The sequence below is a fragment of the Pan troglodytes genome, chromosome 21 (assembly GCF_028858775.2).
Source record: "Pan troglodytes isolate AG18354 chromosome 21, NHGRI_mPanTro3-v2.0_pri, whole genome shotgun sequence".
Lineage (NCBI taxonomy): Eukaryota > Metazoa > Chordata > Mammalia > Primates > Hominidae > Pan > Pan troglodytes.
The window spans coordinates 24,557,075-24,577,160 of record NC_072419.2 but is presented as its reverse complement, the minus strand read 5'-3'; the positions used below and the strand labels follow the sequence as shown (position 1 = coordinate 24,577,160).

At 49.5% G+C, this 20,086-nt stretch overlaps 1 protein-coding gene across 3 annotated transcripts in view; it reads left to right on the top strand.

Moving 5' to 3' along the window:
• The first annotated feature begins 1,204 nt into the window (after positions 1 to 1,204).
• OVOL2 (ovo like zinc finger 2) overlaps positions 1,205 to 20,086 on the top strand; it is a 34,641-nt gene continuing 15,759 nt past the window's right edge. The window contains exons 1-3 of one of the 3 annotated variants that reach the window (XM_009436858.4): positions 2,013 to 2,896; positions 3,555 to 3,775; positions 18,746 to 18,935. In XM_009436858.4, coding sequence (XP_009435133.2) covers positions 2,797 to 2,896; positions 3,555 to 3,775; positions 18,746 to 18,935 — 511 coding nt within the window. In that variant the 5' untranslated portion in view covers positions 2,013 to 2,796. Of the gene's footprint in view, positions 1,543 to 2,012; positions 2,897 to 3,554; positions 3,776 to 18,745; positions 18,936 to 20,086 lie in introns of those variants that run through there. The other 2 variants (XM_016937499.3, XM_063803153.1) reach the window with 2 other exon arrangements.

Below are 20,086 nucleotides of genomic sequence, written 5' to 3'. Positions count from 1 at the left end.
CTGCAAAGATGTGATTTCATTCTTTTTTGTGGCAGCATAGTATTCCATGGTGTATATGTACCATATTTTCTTTATTCAGTCCACCATCGATGGGCACCTGGGTTGATACTATGTCTTTCCTACTGTGAATAGTGCTGCAATAAACACACAAGTGTTTATTGGTAAAGCGATTTGTTTTCCTTTGGTTGTATACCCAGTAATTGGATTGGTGGGTCCAGTGGTAATTCTATTCTTAGTTCTTTGAGAAATCTCCAAACTGCTTTCCACAGGGGCTGAATTAATTTGCATTCTCACCAACAGTGTATAAGCATATAATAGTAGCGCAAGAAAAGGAGAATTGGGTTCATTTCTTATCCTGCTTTCTGGGATACTCTGTCAACTCCTCTCATAATACTTAGAAAACCGACCTTACAATGGAGACAAGTCAACCAAGATAAAAGCTGGTTCTTTGTATATGTTAATAATTTTGATAGACCCCTATCACGTCTGATCAAGAAAAAAGAGAGAAATAAAACACATTAAATTCCTTTCTCCTCAGGAAGCACCCAGCAAATACAGTAGGTGTGCATCCAACGACCATAGAATTAAAGGGTTGTTATCCTGTTAAGTCTTCATCCCCAAACCTATAAAGGTTGCATTGCTTTGGAGGTTTCTAGCCTTATACCTCATCATCCTATAATCTTTAAAAATAATACAAATAGGCAAAGTAGTCAAGGCACTCACTGGTTTGAAATCCAGTGAAAGGAAAAAAAAAAGCTTTGTTAATGGAGTTGACAGCCTCTTCTGTATAATTGGGAGTTCTGAACGAAGTGAAGTTTTGAAGATTTTTAAAGACTGGGAATAATTCTGTAACTTCATAGTTGTACTTTATTTTTACTCTTCCATTCACCCAAGCTCCTTCTTTCTAGCAAATCCCGTTTGTTGGCGGATAAAAATACATCTGCAGAGTCTCCCGGAAGCTGCCCCATCAGCCTCATAGACAAGAAGCCTTGTTTTCCTGCACCGCTACAGAAATGTCTTCCTCCTCCTCCTCCTCCCGCTCACCGGGATCAAAGTCTTTTTCGTTCTCAGCTGGTTTTTCTTAGAGAAAAGCTGGAGTTCAGAGTTCAGTCCAGAGAGGGTGACTCCTTGAGGGCAGACCTAGAGGCGCCGCGCACCGGTCCCGCCCGCAGCCGCGGCAGAGCTGCGCCCCGGCTCCCTGCGCCGCGCGAGTCCGCCAGTAGCGCCGAGAAATCCGTTACCAGGCGGTTGTGTCCCCAAGGGCCATTCAGGGCGGAAGGGAACAGGGAAAACCGCTGTGTTGATTCCCGGGCCCTGTAGGCTGGGAGCGCGGAGGGTCAGGTTACAGACAGGTGAGGCTGGCTGTTGGGTGAGCCGTGGGCTCCAGGGCATCCCTGACCAGACGCGCCCCCGCAGCACCCGGCAGCTGGCACACGTCTGACGACCTCCTGGAGGAGGGCGACGGCAGCGACACAAGAGGCTGTGCCGGTTGTCCTGGGCGCACCCGAACAAGGCCTTGGGAAGGGCAGCGCGCCCCGCAACGTGAGCACAACTGCTTTACAAACTTGGCATATTTTACCAACTCCCCCTCCTTCTCTCCCTCTCCCCCAGGCATAAAGGTTGATAGGAACAAACAGATATAATAATAAATGCAAAGCTTTCCTACCTCCCCGGTAGGGGCGGCGAGAAGATGTAGCCAATGTTCACTATGCTAGCTTCCTGGAAAGGTATTTCCCAGTCTCAGAATTTGGGGATCGGGTGGTTAGGAGAGGCAACGGTGGGAGTGGGCGAGGACTGGGGGCTTGTTTTGAAGCTGCATTTGCATAATATGCTCCTGGATTTTGTTTCTATTGTGTGTTTACTTGGGGTGAGGGGGCTCTCGGGGGGTGCAACGTCTTGTGAGGAGAAGCTGCTTTGGCGGGGCAAGGCTTGTTTTTCTTAGATTGTATGATACTAGTCAGAAAAATAACGTGGTCTAAAGATGCCGAATTTTTAAATTTATTTTTACTGCTTATGCGGGGGGGGGTGTTGTAGTTGATGGATAGCTTAAGCCCCTAAGCCCCCACCCCCCATTATTAATAATCAGAATCCTTGGAAGTCTCCCGCCGCCTCCGCCTTCTGACCGCCCAGATTTCATCAAGCCTCAGGAAGGCTCCACAAGGTCCAGGGGAACTGAGCCATTTTCTGGCTCGTCGAAGACAAATCCACCGGGCGGGGGAGGGGGGCAACTCCTGGGAGGCCCCAACTCACCGGAGGGGTGCCCTGGGAGGCGAACCTGGGGTTTACCTCGAAGAGCTCGCCTCGAGGTGCAGGTGATGGGGGAATGGGGCGGGGGTTGATTAAAAAATGTTCTTCCTTTCTTAAAAAGAGGAGGGGGAAGAACAGACTTTAAATTCTTTTGCAAACATTCATGCCTAAGGAAGGGCTGGAACAGGCAGCCCCGGCCGCCGGAACCGGTCGGACAGGTAGCGAGCTTGTTGACACCGTTATGTTGCAGGGCGCATGCTCAGTCCCAAGTTTCCTGGTGCCTTTTCTATTCCACCTTATGAAACTTTTTCCCCGGCGTGGTCTCACTCGCGATTTAAGGCATAGGTGTCGCCGAGCCGGGAGGCTGGGAGTCGCCAGGCGTGCGGGGGAGAGGCCTGGGCCGCGCCGCGGCGGGGGGTGGAGGAAGAGGGCAGGCGAGGCGGGAAGGTGGGCTCTGGCCGCCGGGAGCCGTGGACGGAGCCGCCGCCGTTGCCCCTAGCGGGGAGCAGCCGGGAGGAGGGGGCCGCAGTCGGGAGAGGGGACCCCACCATGCCCAAAGTCTTCCTGGTGAAGAGGAGGAGCCTGGGGGTCTCGGTCCGCAGCTGGGATGAGCTCCCGGATGAGAAAAGGGCAGACACCTACATCCCAGGTGAGCGCGCGCGGGGGCCGGGCCTGGGCGCTGGGCTCCCGGGGTGGGGGAAGGGGTGGCGGGTCTTCTCTGCTCATCGGCAGGGGCGGGCTCCCCACCTCATCCCCCTCTTCCGGGGGGCACGCGGGGGTCTTCTAGGCGGGTTAGGGCAGGCAATGAGGGACTGGGATGCCCCAGACTCTAGGCCCCCCCCTTCCCCGTAGTGGGAGCCTCTAATTGCCCGGCGGCGGGACCGTTGGCTGCAGCGCGGGCCGAGGTGGCCCAGGAAAGGGATTGAAAGCCAGCAGAGGCTACCCCCAATCTCACGTCCTCATGGGGGTGCACAAAGGCCCGCCAACCCTTCTGGGGCTAGCTGGGGAGAGGTCAGACCCGCCTCCCCCGCCCTGAGAGGAAACTTGGCGCGCGGGGTCCTCCGCCGCGCGTGGCCGCCCGGTTCCTCGTGGGCGCGGGGGCTGGGACCGGAAAGAGGCTCCGAGCACCCCAAGCTAGCTCTGTGGGCCGATTCGGGGCTTACTGGCCACCCCCGCGACGTTGCCCACTTGGCGAGGTGCCCAGGTCCGGGGCGGGGCGGCGGCAGCACCGCCCGCAGGTCAAACTGCCGCGGGCGTGCGGGTTGACGCCGAGTGTGTGTGTCGGGGCGCGGCCCCTCCCTCCACAGTGGGCCTGGGCCGCCTGCTCCACGACCCCCCCGAGGACTGCCGCAGCGACGGCGGCAGCAGCAGCGGCAGCGGCAGCAGCAGCGCGGGGGAGCCTGGAGGAGCAGAGAGCAGCTCGTCCCCGCACGCCCCCGAGAGCGAAACCCCCGAGCCCGGCGACGCCGAGGGCCCCGATGGACACCTGGCGACCAAGCAGCGCCCGGTCGCCAGATCGAAAATCAAGGTACTGTGTCGACTCTGCCCCCGCCGCCACCTGCACCACGCCCTGGCGTCGGGCTCCCGAGGCCGGCGCCCCTCCCTGCCGCGCCCGCCCGCGCAACCCGGCACCCGCGCCCCGAGCGCGCCCGCCGCGCCGCTCCTGCACCTGCCCTTGGGCGGCGGCCAGGGCGCCTCGGCGCGTCCTCCCGCCCGCAGGGTAGCTGCTGCGCAGGGGCGGCCAGTTCCCGGAGTGGGCTCCGTCCTCCCGGTGGCCCCGCCTGATGCCGAGTGCTGCCTCTGGAACTGCCGAAAAGGCACAGGCATCACTGCCTTCCGCCAGCAGCCCGTTCTGTGCGCTAGGCCTGTAGAATAACCAAGGCCGTCGGAGTTCCTGAGGTTGGAAAGGAAGCCTCAGCGCTCTCAGAAATTCCACCCTCTGGGACGCAGTTCCTGGCGCCGCGATTCTGAGAGTTCACCCCCCATGCTTATGTTCTGGACCTGGGCGGCAGCTTGACACATAGTGGGCCTCTCCCAACATGAACGGTTCCCAGTGTCTGTCAGACAGGAGGCTTGTGCACGGCACTTTAGATCTGTCATCTTTCCAATCTTGAATTAAATTGATGGGTAAAAGGGTTCAACTACAGATTTCTCCAGCGCCCCTACCCCAGTGGATTGGAGTGTTTCCTCCCATCTATGGTCGCGCCTCGGGGCCCCCTCGAACATTCTGGACGCCCACCTGCGCTTTCGGGCAGAACTTCCATGATGATCTGCTCAAAGGTATCCGCTACCCACCAAGGTTTAGGAATCCCATTCCACTGACTCAGCCAGCTGGAGCTAGGAGGTGGTGGTTTATGATCACTTGGCCCCTCTTTCTAGCCTGGTGGGCCGCAGTGCTACACTGTGCACCCCCTAGACCCCCGGTGCAGGCGGTAATTCCAGGGCTCTCCGGTGCCCTCCTGCCACCCGGACCGGGAGTAGAGGGCGGTGGGGAGGGAGAGCCTGGGCTTTGCTGTGGATTGAGAAAGCACCCCTCATTTTCCTGGGAGAGGTCCCCTATGCACATTGCGTATTCCCAGGGTTTCACTCCGGGGTGGGCTGAGGTGCATTTGGTTTTGAACTGAGGTTTGAGGCTTCAGCTGGGATCCAAAGGAAAGACCTCTTTAAAGAAGAAGCTGCCGAAACCGTGCGGGCCGGCAGCTTAGCGGTAAGTGTGAGGGTGAGGTTCAAAGTCAGCTGGCCTGAGGCTCTTCCGGGCCAGGTGGGGTTAAGTGGGAGGGAACAATTTGCCTGAGGCTGGTAGCTCTGCCCTTCGGGAGATTCTACAAAGTGCCCCACTTGCATATTTATCACCAGGCTGGAAGGACAATTGCAACGTTGTTTTGGGAGCCTCTGCAGCTAGTTTGCCCCTCTGTCCCCCAATTGCCCAGATTCCCCTGGAGAGAAAGTGACAGATTCTCATCCAGTCTCTTAACAAATATTTTAGGCAATCTCTTCTGCCTCAGGCACACAGGGCCGTTGGAATCCTGGATTAAAGGAAGACGTAACCCAATCTTATTTCCTAGATTAGTTGCCTGTGCGCTGGGGGAAGGGGGGCGGGAGGCACAGTTCACTCCTGAACCGTTAAGAGTCTTCTTTCCATAGTTTCCAGGGGAGTTTTTATTTACTGGGGATGTTTAGGGTCCTTCTTTCTGCCTCTACCCCCAAAAAGGAAACATTTTGGTGTTAATATGCTCCAAGCCTCCAGAATTATTATCTGCCATGGCATTGGCAGTTTTCAAATGACTGACCAAATTGCCTGTGACTTAGCATGTCGTATAATTATAAAGTTCTTTCCAAGGCATGCTGAACTCACAGTTTCTCTTAAGAATTAGTTTCTTTTCTTTTCTTTTCTTTTCTTTTTTTTTTTTTTTTTGAGATGGAGTTTCGCTGTTGTTGCCCAGGCTGGAGTGCAATGGCTGGATCTTAGCTGAGTGCAATGGCTGGATCTTAGCTCACTGCAACCTCTGCCTCCCGGGTTCAAGTGATTCTCCTGCCTCAGCCTTCCGAGCAGCTGGGATTACAGGCATACGCCACCATCGCCAGCTAATTTTGTAATTTTAGTAGAGACAGGCTTTCTCCATGTTAGTCAGGCTGGTCTTGAACTCCCGGCCTCAGGTGATCCGCCTGCCTCAGCCTCCCAAAGTGCTGGGATTACAGGCGTGAGCCACCGCGTCCAGCCAAGAATTAGTTTCTTAGGCAGTGGGCTCCCAGGACCACAAGAAGGGCAGGTTTGAGCTATTGCCTGGCACAGAGAAGCAACACTCTGCCCATCTAACACCTGGGGTGTGCAAGGCAGCAGGAGGTAAAAATGCTCCCACCCTGGTGTTCCTTCCAGAATCATCTGGCAGTAGCGGTTAATCATATAAGCTCTGGCTTTGTCACTTCTTAGCTGTGGACCTTGAGCAAGTGGCTCACCCCTCTGAGCCTCGGTTTCCTTATCTGTAAGATGATAATGATACCTACTTGATAGCATTGTGAGGATAAATGAGTGGAGGGTAGAACATGGTATGTGCCCAATAACCATAGATAGTATTCAGGTTAATAGGGAGACACAAACATTATTAACTCTGCTGCAGGACAGTGAATGTGAAACCAGAATTCCAAACAAAGACGTGACCGATTTGAGTGGGGAAAGTGTCCTGATGTGGATTTGAAGGCTGGGGAGAAGGGAGGCGGGTGGGCCTGAGGGCAGTGTGGGCTGAGTCCCGCAGCTGGAGCATAGAAAGGACGAAGCTCTGGTGGCTGAAGATAGGAAACAGGGCTTGCTGGGGTCAGGGAGAGAGTTGGCGGTAAAGAGCTGGAAATGTAACCAGGACAGGGTGAGATGGTGAAGGGGCCAAGCCAAGAAGTATGGGTGCTCCTGCTGGGCAGAGGAGAAGCTCTGGATGATGTAAGAAGGAAAACATCAATCGGGTTCCTCTTTTTTTTTTTTTTTTTTTTTTTGAGACAGAGTCTCGCTGTGTCGCCTGGAGCTGGAGTGCAGTTGCGCAATCTCAGCTCACTGCAAACTCTGCCTCCCAGGTTCAAGTGATTCTCCTGCCTCGGCCTCCCAAGTAGCTGGGATTACAGGCACCTACCACAAAGCCTGGCTGATTTTTGTATTTTTAATAGAGACGAAGTTTCGCCATGTTGTCCAGGCTGGTCTTGAACTCCTGACCTCAGGTGATCCGCCCACCTTGGCCTCCCAAAGTGCTGGGATTACAGGTGTGAGCCACCGCGCCCTGCCATTTGGGTCCCTCTTAAGGGCTGTGTTCATGGATACATTATCTCTTCTGAGCCTCAGTTCCTTGATCTGTAAAGTGGAGGACTCAAAGAATCAGCCTCCTAGAAGACTTGCAGAGATTAAATGAGATAGTGGGTGTAAAGTGTTTAGCTTTCTGTGCATGTGTAAACTGCCCAAGAGGAAGTTAGCTGACAGTGACATACAGCAAGTTTTAATGCCCAACATTTTGTTGGCTGTAAGGACATGGGATTCACTAACCTGATCGTGTTGATGGGTGGATCTGGAAAAGGAGTCCGAGGTGCAGATTAGGAAATGTGGCTGGCCCTTCCCAGCCTACCTGCCTTTTGACGGTGTGCCTCAGGGCAGATTGTGAAATTGTCTCTTTACTACTGAGAATTCTGTAATTTGCCAAACAAATAAGGGTGAGAAGATGATGTACATTCCAGAGAGTGTGCATGGCAGGTCCCTTTTGTGCTGGATCCATCTGCAGGTCTTCAGCTGCGGGGTAGAGAAACCCAGGAAATACTAATCACCATTGTCCTTTGGAGGCTTATTAGAAAGTAAGTAACTCTGAAGTTAACCCAGTTGGCTGATAGTATTTATATGTGGTTCTCTGGCTGGTAGGACCCAGGTCCAAGTATGGAGTACCAAGTGAATTTGTCCTCTCACCCTTTCCTATTCTGTTCTTTCTTTTTGTCCTCTCCCATGGGTTCTTCAAAATAAATTAAGTTTAGATTCTTTCAAAAGTATGCTTGGCCTTTTACCCGGCTCTCTATCGAGTCTTGTAGTGGTGCAGATGTGTGTTTACGGAGTAGTCCCCATACCCCCATCACTTTGTATTATTTACAATCTCAAAGGCATAGTCATACGTATCTGCCACCCAGCCCCAACAACCATTAACCCATGGCCAGTCCTGCCCAGCCACACTCCCACCCCTTGCCCCATGCATGATTCTGAAGCAAATCTAGGACATCATACCATTTCAACCATAAATAGTTCAGAATGTGCGTTTAGTGGATAAAGACCAAAATTCATGATCACACCCACATTACCAATTGTGTTCACATTACTAATTGTCTCATAAATTCATACTTTTCCCCTCCAGTTTGCTTAATCAGGTCCACATAATGTCCACACATTGTAATTGATTGGCATGTCTTTTGAGCCTCTTTTAATTTCATGCATTTTCCCTCCATCAAGTTAATTGTTGAAGAAATGGGTGATTTGTTTTGTAGAGTCCCCAACAGTCTGGATTTTGCTGAGCGCATCACCATGTGCCTAATGTTTCTCAGTCCCCTAGGTTTTCTCTAAACGGATAGTTGGATCTGCAGCTGCAGCATCCAGTATCACATGTGACTATCACAGCCATAGTCAATTAAGAATTAACAATTAGACCAGGCGCCGTGGCTCATGCCTGTAATCCCAGCACTTTGGGAGGCTGAGGCGGGCGGATCACCTGAGGTCAGGAGTTCAAGACCAGCCTGGCCAACATGTTGAAACCCCGACTCTATTAAAAAAAAATACAAAAAAAAATTAGTAGGGCTTGGTGGCATGCACCTGTAATTCAGGCTACTCAGGATGCTGAGGCAGGAGAATCACTTGAACCCAGGAGGTGGAGGTTGCAGTGAGCCAAGATTGCACCACTGCACTCCAGCCTGGACAACAGAGCGAGACCCCGTCTCAAAATAACAGTTAAGTTCTTCAGTCCTACTAGCGACATTTCAAATGCTAGTAGCCATGTGTGACCAGAGGCTAATGTACTGGACAGTACAGAATATAATTTTTCTGTCACCACAGAAAGTTCTATTGGATAATGCAACTCTCCCTGCTTGGTCAGCTCTATTTTATTTCAGCTAGAATATGTCACAGTGGGGGGCATCTGTCTTCATCAGAGGCACTGAATATTTGGTTATCTCTCTTTTTCTGATGTTAGCAGCTGTTGATGCTCAGGACCTAAATATTTTGGCTTATTAGGTGTTCTAAAACAGCAATAATCTAATTCTGTCCTCTGTTTATTAACTGATGTATTTCTATAGAGATACACTTTGCCTCATCTACTGCTTGGTTTTCCAGTGGCACAGTTCATTTATGAAAGGCAGAATAATGCTGGATTCGCTTTATTTACCTTTATTTGTAAATGAAGATAATCAGTTGTTAACCAGAATTCTCCATTGATGGCTGATTAGTTCTTTCTTTTCTTTCTCTTTATTTATTTTTCCTTTTGAGACAGGGCCTCACTATGTTGCCCAGGCTGGTCTCAAACTCCTGGGCTGAAACGATCCTCCTGTCTCAGCCTCCCAAAGTGCTAGGACTACAGGCACACGCTGCTGAGCCTGGGTCTCAATCTGTTATTTCATTCATTTTGTTGTAAATTATGGATTCAAGCCGTTTTTAAAAACCAATTCATTTGATATTTGGAAGGGAATATAAGCTCCATCCCTGACTCCTTTCCTCTTGTTTTTTGTCTCCCAAGACAGACTTGAATACTCCTCCCCCTGCTCCACTGTAACCTGCTGCCCATTTTCCTGGCTGCACATTTGGCCAACTGACTTCTCTTTTCCACTCTAGATCCATCAGAGCCAGGGAACACTTCCTACTGGGCTTGTATTCCCCAGCAACCAGTGCAGTAGTGCCTGGGTCATAGAAGGACATAAGTGAACATAGAACAAGAATATAGGCAGGGGAAGAAGTCAACAGTTCCCAGACATGAGTGATAGCATTTGAAGGAAAACACAGAAAGCAGGAAGAAAAGGGATACTGGAAAAATGCTTGGAATGGATTCTTGATGAAGGTTAAATTAATTAAAAGGGGGAAAAGGAGGAATGTGAGAACAATGTGTATTAATTGCCTGGTGTTAAACTTGAATATAGGTGAAGTAGGTTTTTATTGTTGGAAAGGACTACATAGGCTTAGTTACGAACATCAGAATCCACTATAGCTAGTTTAAGCAGAGAAAGGTATTAAATGGACTAAAGAAGGACCAAGCGGAGCTCCTAGGAATGACTCAGAGCCACAGAGGAGAACTGGGCCACCTAGGAGCTGCAGCTGCTGCCCAATCAGGAAGCTGCCACCTCGATGGCTGCCCGTCCCTGCATCTGCCATGGCAAAGTGTAAAACAATTGCCTCTTGCCTGCCTCTGCCCAGTTAACTCGGGGCTGAATTCAGATCTCCTGATAGTGCATGTAACTGGTTAAACCCAAGTTACTTCCCAAATCCTCATGGCAAGGGAGTCAGGGAAGCGTGGTTTTCACTTCTCTAGCTTCGGCAGTGCAGGAAGGCCCACCAAAAGGAGTTGGGATAGATACTGAGTCCTTCCATAGGATCGACTACAGGAACCTTTAAAGCATGTATGGCCCCAAATCTCCTTACTTTCAGGGTGAGAAAAATTAAGCCCAGCAAGTTTTTGTTGAGTTCCTCAAAGTTGTTAGTGGCAAAACTCAACCCAAGGATCCTCAACCTTTCAGCATTGTTCCATTGCATTGTGGGACAACTGTACTGTCCAGTATGTCAGCCGTAGTCAACGTGTGGCTTTGATGCTTTAGCCCTTAGTGTTGATAGTCTGACATTAAGGACTCATGATGATATGAGACAAACAATGGGGTTCATGCCCCCTCCTCCTGCCCCACAGACCTGTGGGCCTGTCCTGAGGGAACTGTAGGCACAAGTTTTGCAGATGACGGACCACATTCAAAATTCTCAGGGTGGGCCACTACAAGTCATGTGGCCGTGGGCAAGTCATATCTCTTTGGGCCTCAGTTTCTTCTTTGGGTTTATAAAGATATATATTCCCTTCATCTTCTCTGCATTTGAGAAGGCTCTCCATTCTGCCATGTAGGGGAGTTGTGAAGTCTAAGGAAATGGTACATAGGATCGGGGGGGAATCTGAATGCCAAACGAATTGGGGAAATATGCTTAGCATGCTTTTAGCATTCAAGCATCGCACCGTGTCGGTGGAAATCTGGTCCAAATGGCCACCAGAAGGTAGCCTTGGACTCAGAATATCCTCCCATAGGAAACAAGACCATTAACTAAATGAACTTGTCTGCTAGAAACATCAACAGAAAATAAAAGTTGTTCTTTTTTTGTCGTTGTTTTCACCTTTAGAAGTTTGACAGGTGAATGATCTGAGCCAGCTTTGAAGCTGGTCAGAGGGCCAGCCGAAGGCCCTGACTCCCTGGATGTTCCTGCAGTTTTCAGCAGTGCAGAGACAATGATTGGTTTGTTCTGCCGCTGAGTCCTGTTTTCTAGAAGAAGAACTTGAGGAGAATTTTGCACATTTTTTGAAATGAAAGCCGAGATCCTGCAGAAAACAGGACAGTGCTCAGAAAAGCGCCAGGCCATGGGGTTGGAGAGCTGTTCATTGTCTCTTCGTCTTCGTGCCCAGAATTAATTTCAAGACCAAGGTCATTTCCCTCCCTGTGTGGTAGTTTCCCCACCTCATTAATAAGCCTTTTGCAAAGTGTTAATTTTGGATTAAGGGTGAGACGATTAAGCTTTTCCAGAAGGTAGCATGGTGTAAAAACCACCCCTGGCAGGCTTGGAGCAGTACCTTATAATTAAATATATTAATAATTTCCATATTAAAATGTGAATATTGACACTAAATGGGATAAAGTCTGCACATATTTTTACATCAGCTGAGGTCAGATTTCACTGTCACGGGAGATAGGAGAGAATGTTGGTTGTCAGAGCTTTTTGTCATATGTTTTGTTTTATTTTATTTTATTTTTTGAGACAGGGTCTCTCTCTGTCACTCGGGCTGGAATGCAGTGGTGCTATCTCGGCTTACTGTAACCGCCGCCCCCCACCTCAGCCTCCTGAGTAGCTGGGATTACAGGTGTGCATCACCATGCCCAGCTAATTTTTGTATTTTAGTAGAGTCAGGGTTTTACCATGTTGGCCAGGCTGATCTTGAACTCCTGACCTCAACTGATCCTCCTGCCTACACCCCTCAGAGTGCTGGGATTACAGGCATGAGCCACTATACCCAGCTGTTTCTCAGAGCTTTTTGAATTACAGAGTTGCAGATGAAGGACTGGGAGCTAGTGGCTCCCTTTTTAGTTTCGTTTTGGTTTTTTTGTTTTTTTTAGTTCCCTTTTTCTTCCATCAAAGAGAGAAAAATTCAAAAGCAAATTGGGAAACAAATTTTTTTTTTCTTCTTTTGAGACAGTCTTGCTCTATGGCTGAGGCTGGAATGCAGTGGCATGATCTTGGCTCGCTGCAAACTCCGCCTCCCGGGTTCAAGTGATTCTCGTGCCTCAGCCTCCTGAGTAGCTGGGACTATAGGCGTGCACCACCACACCCGGCTAATTTTTGTATTTTTAGTAGAGACGGAGTTTCACCATGTTGGCCAGGCTGGTCTCGAACTCCTGACCTCAGGTGATCTGCCCCGCTCAGCCTCCCGAAGTGCTGGGATTACAGGCAGGAGCCACCGTACCTGGCCGAGAAACAAGAAATTTTGACCAATTACCTTTTGTTTAGGACCACAGAATTTTGGAGTTGGTCTAACTATAATAGGACTTACAAAGCACCAGGTTAATTAAATTAAAATTTAATTTCTTCATTTCTTTCTTTTCTTTTTTTTTTTTTTTTTTTTTTGAGACGGAGTCTCACTCTGTCGCCCGGGCCGGAGTGCAATGGCGCAATCTCAGCTCACTGCAACCTCCGCCTCCCGGGTTCAAGTGATTCTCCTGCCTCAGCCTTCCAAGTAGTTGGGATTATAGGCACCTACCACCATGCCTGGCTAATTTTTGTATTTTTAATAGAGGTGGGGTTTCACCATGTTGGTCAGGCTGGTCTCGAACTCCTGACCTCAGATGATCCACCGGCCTTGGCCTCCCAAAGTACTAGGATTACAGGTGTGAGCCACTGTGCCCTGCCAATTTCATTTATTTCTAAGAGACAGATATTATTATTATATTTATTTATATTTATTTATTTTGAGACAGAGTTACAGTCTTGTTGCCCAGGCTGGAGTGCAATGGCACAATTTCGGCTCACTGCAACCTCCGCCTCCCGGGTTCAAACGATTCTCTTGTCTCAGCCTCCCGAGTAGCTGGGATTATGAGTAGCCACCATGCCCAGCTAATTTTTGTATTTTTAGTAGAGACGGGGTTTCATCATATTGGTCAGGCTGGTCTCGAACTCCTGACCTCAGGTGATCCACCCACCTTGGCCTCCTGAAGTGCTGGGATTACAGGTGTGAGCCACCACGCCTGCCAATGCAAATATTATTATTCACATTTTACAGGTGATGAAATGAAGGCTTAGAGAAGTTAGGTAACTTGCCTACAACTAAGTTAGGTAACTTGCCACAAACTAAGTGGTGGAACAGGAATTGAAGGAATTGAGGAAACTGGAAAACAGACCCTGCTCTTAGCTTCTTATACTGCTGAAGAGATCATCTAATACCATTTTATTGTTTTACATGTGGGGAAATTGTGACATAGGGATGTTAAATGACATTCCATATCACACCCCTAGCCAGATCTAGGTTTTTTTTTTTTGATCCTTCAGATTTATTGTCTCTCTATTCCACTATTGTTTTGTAACTAACATGACTAAGATGTAATTAAGTTTAGTCTACTACTTGTAGAGGAACAAGGTAAGATCGATTAACTCTTTTTTAACTTTTAGGAGGTACAGTGTTAGGTGTAAACCTATGTAAACAAAATAAAGGTGCTCCAGTGAGCAGAGCTGTGATCCTGATCCAGGCAGGGTCAACTGGTCCTCTGCCCCATGAGACATCAGTCCAGGAGTCAGATATGTCTTCTGTACCATGCAGTCCTGGGAGAGACACTTAGAAATGTGGCAGGTCTGGCGTCTGGAGAGAATGATACGTTTATTACTGTTCCAGTTAACCTATTTCTGCTTCACAAGAATCTCCAAATTTAATAGATGAAATGATGTAGTGTTGTATCATCCACCTCTGTGGGATGACTGGGCTTAGCAGGGCAGTTCTTGCCTTGTGGTTGCAGTCAGATGGCGGCTGAGGCTGGAGTCTTCTGGGGGTTTGACTGGGATGGACATCCACAAGGGCTCACTCACATGGCTGGCAGGTGACACTTGAACTGCTTCTAGCCTCTTACCTTTGTCCAGTGCATTAATTGTAAGGTTCTGCCACCGTTTTTAAACAAGTTCCTATTGATAGACATGTATTTAGTTTCCAGTCCTTTGCTATTACAAACCAAATTTCAAGGCACAAGGCATATTAAATATACTTTTAGGGATAAATTTCATGTTTAGGAATTTACAAAGATCCCTTCCTTTCTGAGAAGTGAAATAGTCTGGCAGAAGCTAGCTTTGTCAGCCATGATTTTTTGCCATTAAATAACCTTACATCTTCTTTCAACAAGGCTCCTGAAGACTTTGAGTGTAATTTGTTAATATCTGATGGCTGGATTGGTCATAAGGGTGGTAAGCAGCACTTAATGGATTGGAGGGTGTGCCACAGGATGAATTCCCTACCTGAGCCACTTCTTGGTGACTCAGCTTTCCATGCTGTGAAATGGGGAGAAATGGAAAAATTGCCTTTGCTGAGGGATATGTGGAGAATTTCCATTTTTGCTCTAAGAAAACCAGAGGAAACGTCCCCTTGAGAATTAGGTGTGCCCTCAGTCTCCAACCCCTTCTCTCCACTCCTATTTTCTCCCCTGTTTTATAAAGCTTCCTGGCAAGTCATTGTGGCTCACGCCTGTAATCCCAGCACTTTGGGAGGCTGAGGCAGGGGGATCCCTTGAGGATAAGAGTTGAAGATCTGTCTGGTCAACATAGTGAGATTCTATCTCTAAAAAAAATTAAAAACAAACAAAAATAAATAACACACTTTCTATGTCTTGATCAGATGATCTACTGGCCCTGTACTCCCTTAAATTGTCACTGATCTCCCTTCCCTGTGCCCTTCAAGATCTTATTCTTTTCAAACAAAATAATACCGACGATTTGAGATTTTCATTCTAGACTGCAATAGAAGGCATCTGTATTGCATTCAGAGCATTTTAAAAATAGGAATTTGTCAAAAAGATTAAACAAGAATTCATGTTTGAACTATGGTTGGTGAGTCCTTAGGCACATTCTACAAGACTTTCAAAAGACAGTTGCAGGTTTTTTCTAATTTTAACTGGAATTACCAGGGTAATTGTCTTTGTTCTATTTCATTAGCCCCTCACTACCACTCATGTCCTTGTGCACACTTGGTCTTTAGAAGCTCAAAGTACTTAGTGGAGCATATTTAGTCTTTTCAAATCCCTTCAAGGGTGGAAGTAAGCAGGATGGGGACTGATCTGCGTGGGTGATAGGAAAGCCTTGGGTAGAGGTGGGCAGCTGCAGTTCTGGGGAGTGAGGTAGTTGATGAGGATCCAGGACAGCCACCCAACTGGGTCATCGAACTCAGCCCCTGTGATGTTCCCCCTTTGTCTTCCAGTGGCTCCCTCTTGCCCTTTGACTACATTCCAGCTCCAGTAGGACCCTCAAAGTAGACTCCTAAGGGGATCTTGTTCTTCTCAGCTACCACTGCTCTCTTCATTAACTGCTCTCCCAGGCTCAGGCTAGCCATGCTGAACCACACACAGTTCCCTCTTTCCCATCGTCCTCTCCTGGAATGTTCTTTGCTGTGCGCCCCTTTTCTTCCTCATCTTTGCCTGACTGAGGAGCTCACTTCCTCTGGAAGCATCTTCCCTGGTGCTGTAGGTCTGGGGTAGGTGCCCCCTCGGACCCCTGGGCCTCTCAGATGTCAATGGCTGTTGACTTGCCTGCACCCCCACTAGACTCGGCAGCTTCCTAGGGACTGGGGATTAAGCCATCTCTAACTGTATTGCCTCCAGCTCTAAGCACAGGGCTTGTCACAGATCAGGGACTTATCAATGTTAGCTGGGGCAAATTAAGCTCCAAGCAAAGGAAAATGAACTAGTGGAGGAGGCTGACTGGAATACCCTGTTCTGGGGTCTTGTGCCTCCCTTGAGACTCTCTGCATCCTGCCACCTGCTCCCAGCTGCCGGTCAGCACATACTGATTGTGCACTGGCCCTAGACTAGTCTTGGAACAGTGGGTAGGGAGGCAGGAATGGGACCGAATGCTTGCTGACCATCCTCAAAGTGTTGAGTTGAGAAAACAAGATGAACTGTGTGCATAGTGAAACTTGGGAATGAGATGGAATATAGCATGACTTCTCAGGGCTAGTGTGGCGTGTGCATCAGCTGCAGTGGCATCTCCTGGGCTCTGGTTAGAAATGCAGCACATCAGACCCTACCAGACCTCCTGAATCAGAACCTGCATTTTAACAAGACCCCAGGGGAGGCATAGGTATGCTGGAGTCTGAGAGGCACTGGTTTAAGTGGGACAGTGAGCAGTTTAGTCATGGGCTGCAGTATTTGGAGAAGGCTGCATCGGCAAGGGAGCAACTGAGCTCCCTTGAGTCCTGGGAGGGCAATACCCAGGGTGGATGAAAGAGGAGAGTATTTGAAGCTGGGAGAGTGTGGAGCCAGGAAAGGACCAGTCTTCTTGCTAGTGATGAATTTTGGCAGAGCAATGGGATCCATCTTCTAAAGGATCTGATTTGGTAACATTCATATCACATGTTCAAAAGTTACCAAATCAGATACTAAAATTGAACACATCATTTTTATCACCCAGATGTAGATTCTATGTTCTTCCTTAGCAGCAGCGAAGGTGGTAGAAAGCACTGGGCAGGGAGTCCAGACCCAGGTCTGGTTGTGGTTTTGCTGATAACAAAGCTGCGGGTACTGACCAAGCCGCTTTACAAAATGATAATTTTATGCGTTTATGATTTCGTGGGTCAAGACAAAAGCCGTAGGCATGGCTCTGCTAGGCAGTTCTACTCTGGGTAGTGTTAGTGGGGGCGACTCATTCAGCTGGTGGCAGCCCTGAGTTGGGATGGAGAGTCCAATCAGGCTTTATTCATATCTGGCTCCTCCGTGCTCCCCCATGTGGCCTTTGGCTGTCCACATGGCTAGCTTGGGCTTCCTCACAGCATGGTAGCCTCAGACTTCTTATGTGGCAGCTGGCTTATAAGAGGGAAGAAATGGAAGCTACAAGGTCTCTTAAAACCTGGAACTGACACATCTTCATTGCATTCTGTTGATCCAACTGGTCATAAGCCCTGCCCAGATTCAAGGGGAGGGAAAACAGTCTCCATCTCTTGATAAATGGAGCAGGATGCAGGCACAAGGAGGACAGAATTGAGTGTGGCTCTCTTTGGGTACTGTCTGTAATATAACATACCAGGCTCCATGATGTCATGAGGACTCAGACTCCTTTCTGCTCCTCCCACCTCATGGTCCAAGGTGACTGTTGGTGCTCTAGTAAGCAGGAAGGAGTGGAGGAGGAAGAAGGCACCGTTTGCTCCCCTTCAAGGAGATTTCTATTTCATTGGCCAGGTAGTCCATGGCCATGCTGTCTTAGTCCATTTTGCGTTGCCATAAAGAATACCTGAGACTGGCTAATTTATAGAGAAGAGGTTTATGGCTCATGGTTCTGCAGGCTATACAAGAAGCATAGGGCTGGTGTCTTCTTCTGGTGAGGCCCTCAGGAAGCTTCCACTCATAGAAGGCGGAAGGGGAACAAGCGTGTCATATGGTGAGGGAGGAAGCAAGAGAGAGGGGAGGAAGTGCCGGGCTATTTTTTTTTTTTTTTTTTTGAGACGGAGTTTTGCTCTTGTTGCCCAGGCTGGATGCAATGGCCCGATCTTGGCTCACCGCAACCTTTGCCTCCTGGGTTCAAGTGATTCTCCTGCCTCTGCCTCCCGAGTAGCTGGGATTACAGGCATGCACCACCACGCCTGGCTAATTTTGTATTTTTAGTAGAGATGGGGTTTCTCCACGTTGGTCAGGCTGGTCTCAAATTCCCGACCTCAGGTGATCCACCCACCTCAGCCTCTCAAAGTGCTGGGATTACAGGCATGAGATTACGCATGAGATTACGCATGAGATTACAGGCATGAGATTACGCATGGCCACCAGGCTCTTTTAAACAACCAGCTCTCCCATGAACTGATGAGAGTAAGAACTCGCTCTTTACTACGGGGACGGCACCAGGCCATTCATGAGGGATCTGCCCCTGTAACCTCCCACGAGGCCCCACCTCCAACACTGGGGATCACATTTCAACAAGACATTTGGAGGGGCCTAACATTCATACCCCATCACATGCCTGTAGGATGCTGTAAGACAGTATGCCCAGCTAGAAGTCAGAGGTTTGTTCTAAGGAAGAAGGGGAGAATAAAAAGTGGGAGCAACTGGCTGGGTGCGGTGGCTCATGCCTGTAATCCCAGCACTTTGGGAGGCTGAGGCGGATGGATCACTTGAGGTCAGGAGTTTGAGACCAGCCTGGCCAACATGGTGAAACCCTGTCTCTACTAAAAATACAAAAATTAGCCAGGCGTGGTTGTATGTGCCCCTGTAGTCCCAGCTACTTGGGAAGCTGAGGCAGGAGAATTACCTGAACCCAAGAGGTGGAGGTTACGGTGAGCTGAGATCGAGCCACTGCACTCCAGCCTGGGCAAAAAAGTAAGACTCCATCTCAAAAAGAAAAAAAAAAAGGGTGGGAGGAACTGCCAGTTGTTACTTCACCTTTCCCAAAGCCAAAACCTGCTTGAAAATTTTAGGGGCAGAAGCCGCAGACAGGGCAGCCTCAAGACACAGGGAGGTGGGTCTCTTGGGTGAGCCTACTGGATGTGCTGCCTGCCCGGGGACCCTCATGGCCTCTCTCTGCCCCCAGTTCACCACAGGCACATGCAGCGACTCGGTGGTTCACAGCTGTGACCTGTGTGGCAAGGGCTTCCGTCTGCAGCGCATGCTGAACCGTCACCTCAAGTGCCACAACCAGGTGAAAAGACACCTGTGCACCTTCTGCGGCAAGGGCTTCAACGACACCTTCGACCTGAAGAGGCACGTCCGCACACACACAGGTGAGCAGGGAGTGCATGCTTTGTTCTCTGTTTTGTTATTCTGGCCAAGAGCTCCTGTTTCTTTCCCACCAAAAAACCAGGTTGAGACCGTGGAACAATGCTGTGTTTCTAGAAAGATCACAAGATGCGGATCACAAGGTTAGGAGTTTGAGACCAGCCTGGCCAACATAGTGAAACCCTGTCTCTACTAAAAATACAAAAAAATTAGCTGGGCATGGTGGTGGGCGCCTGTAATCCCAGCTACTTGGGAGGCTGAGGCAGGAGAATCGCTTGAACCTGGGAGGCGGAGGTTGCAGTGAGCCAAGATCACGCCACTGCACTCCAGCCTGGGTGACATTGCAAGACTCCATCTCAAAAAAAGAAAAAAAAAGAAAGATCACAAGATGATGGGGCGTTAGGGCCAGCCCTTCTGGGTTCACCTCCTGACTCTGCCACCTGCCGGCTGTGTCACCTTGGGCCAGGTGAGCCACCTTTGGTAGCCTGCCTTTCACCCCTGTAAAATGGAGATATCGATGTGAGTTCTAGCGAGGCTCAAAACGGATCCCTGGCTGGAAGTATTCTGAGAATCATGATGCATGGCACACACGCGGGGCCTGCCACAGCTCAGCCCCTTGGTTCTGGCTGCTGGAATGTGGTTCTTGTGGCCCCACAATGAGTATTTTATACTTCTCTCTTGGGACATAAGCCTGTCTCTGGATAGCATCGTGTTCCTCCTGAGACACAAAAAGGAGCTCATTGCCTTTAGAGCTGACCCGAGCCTCGTACTGGAGCCTGGCAGGCAAGCATCTTCCTCTTCTGGGACCTGCCTCAGTTTTCTGACTTAGGAAGTGGGAATCCAGGTTCTCCCCAGTTCCAGTTCTTCACAGAGTCCTGGGGGTGCCCTTGGCCTCTTGTCTCGGCCTCACTGCTTCTATCTGAGAAACACCTGGCCTCCATGCTTTCCCGCCTGAGCTCCATTGTCCACACCTCTGCCAGAGTGATCCCTCCAGGAGAATTCTAAGGACTCTACTTCCCTGCTAAGAAATCTCCAACTCTGAACAGAATGAAATCCAGACTCATCTCTCATCTTGATGGGCTTCTTGTAAAGGCCTTTACAATGTCGGTCCCATCTTCAAATCCCCATCCTATCTCAGCCCATCCCAGCCCATCAC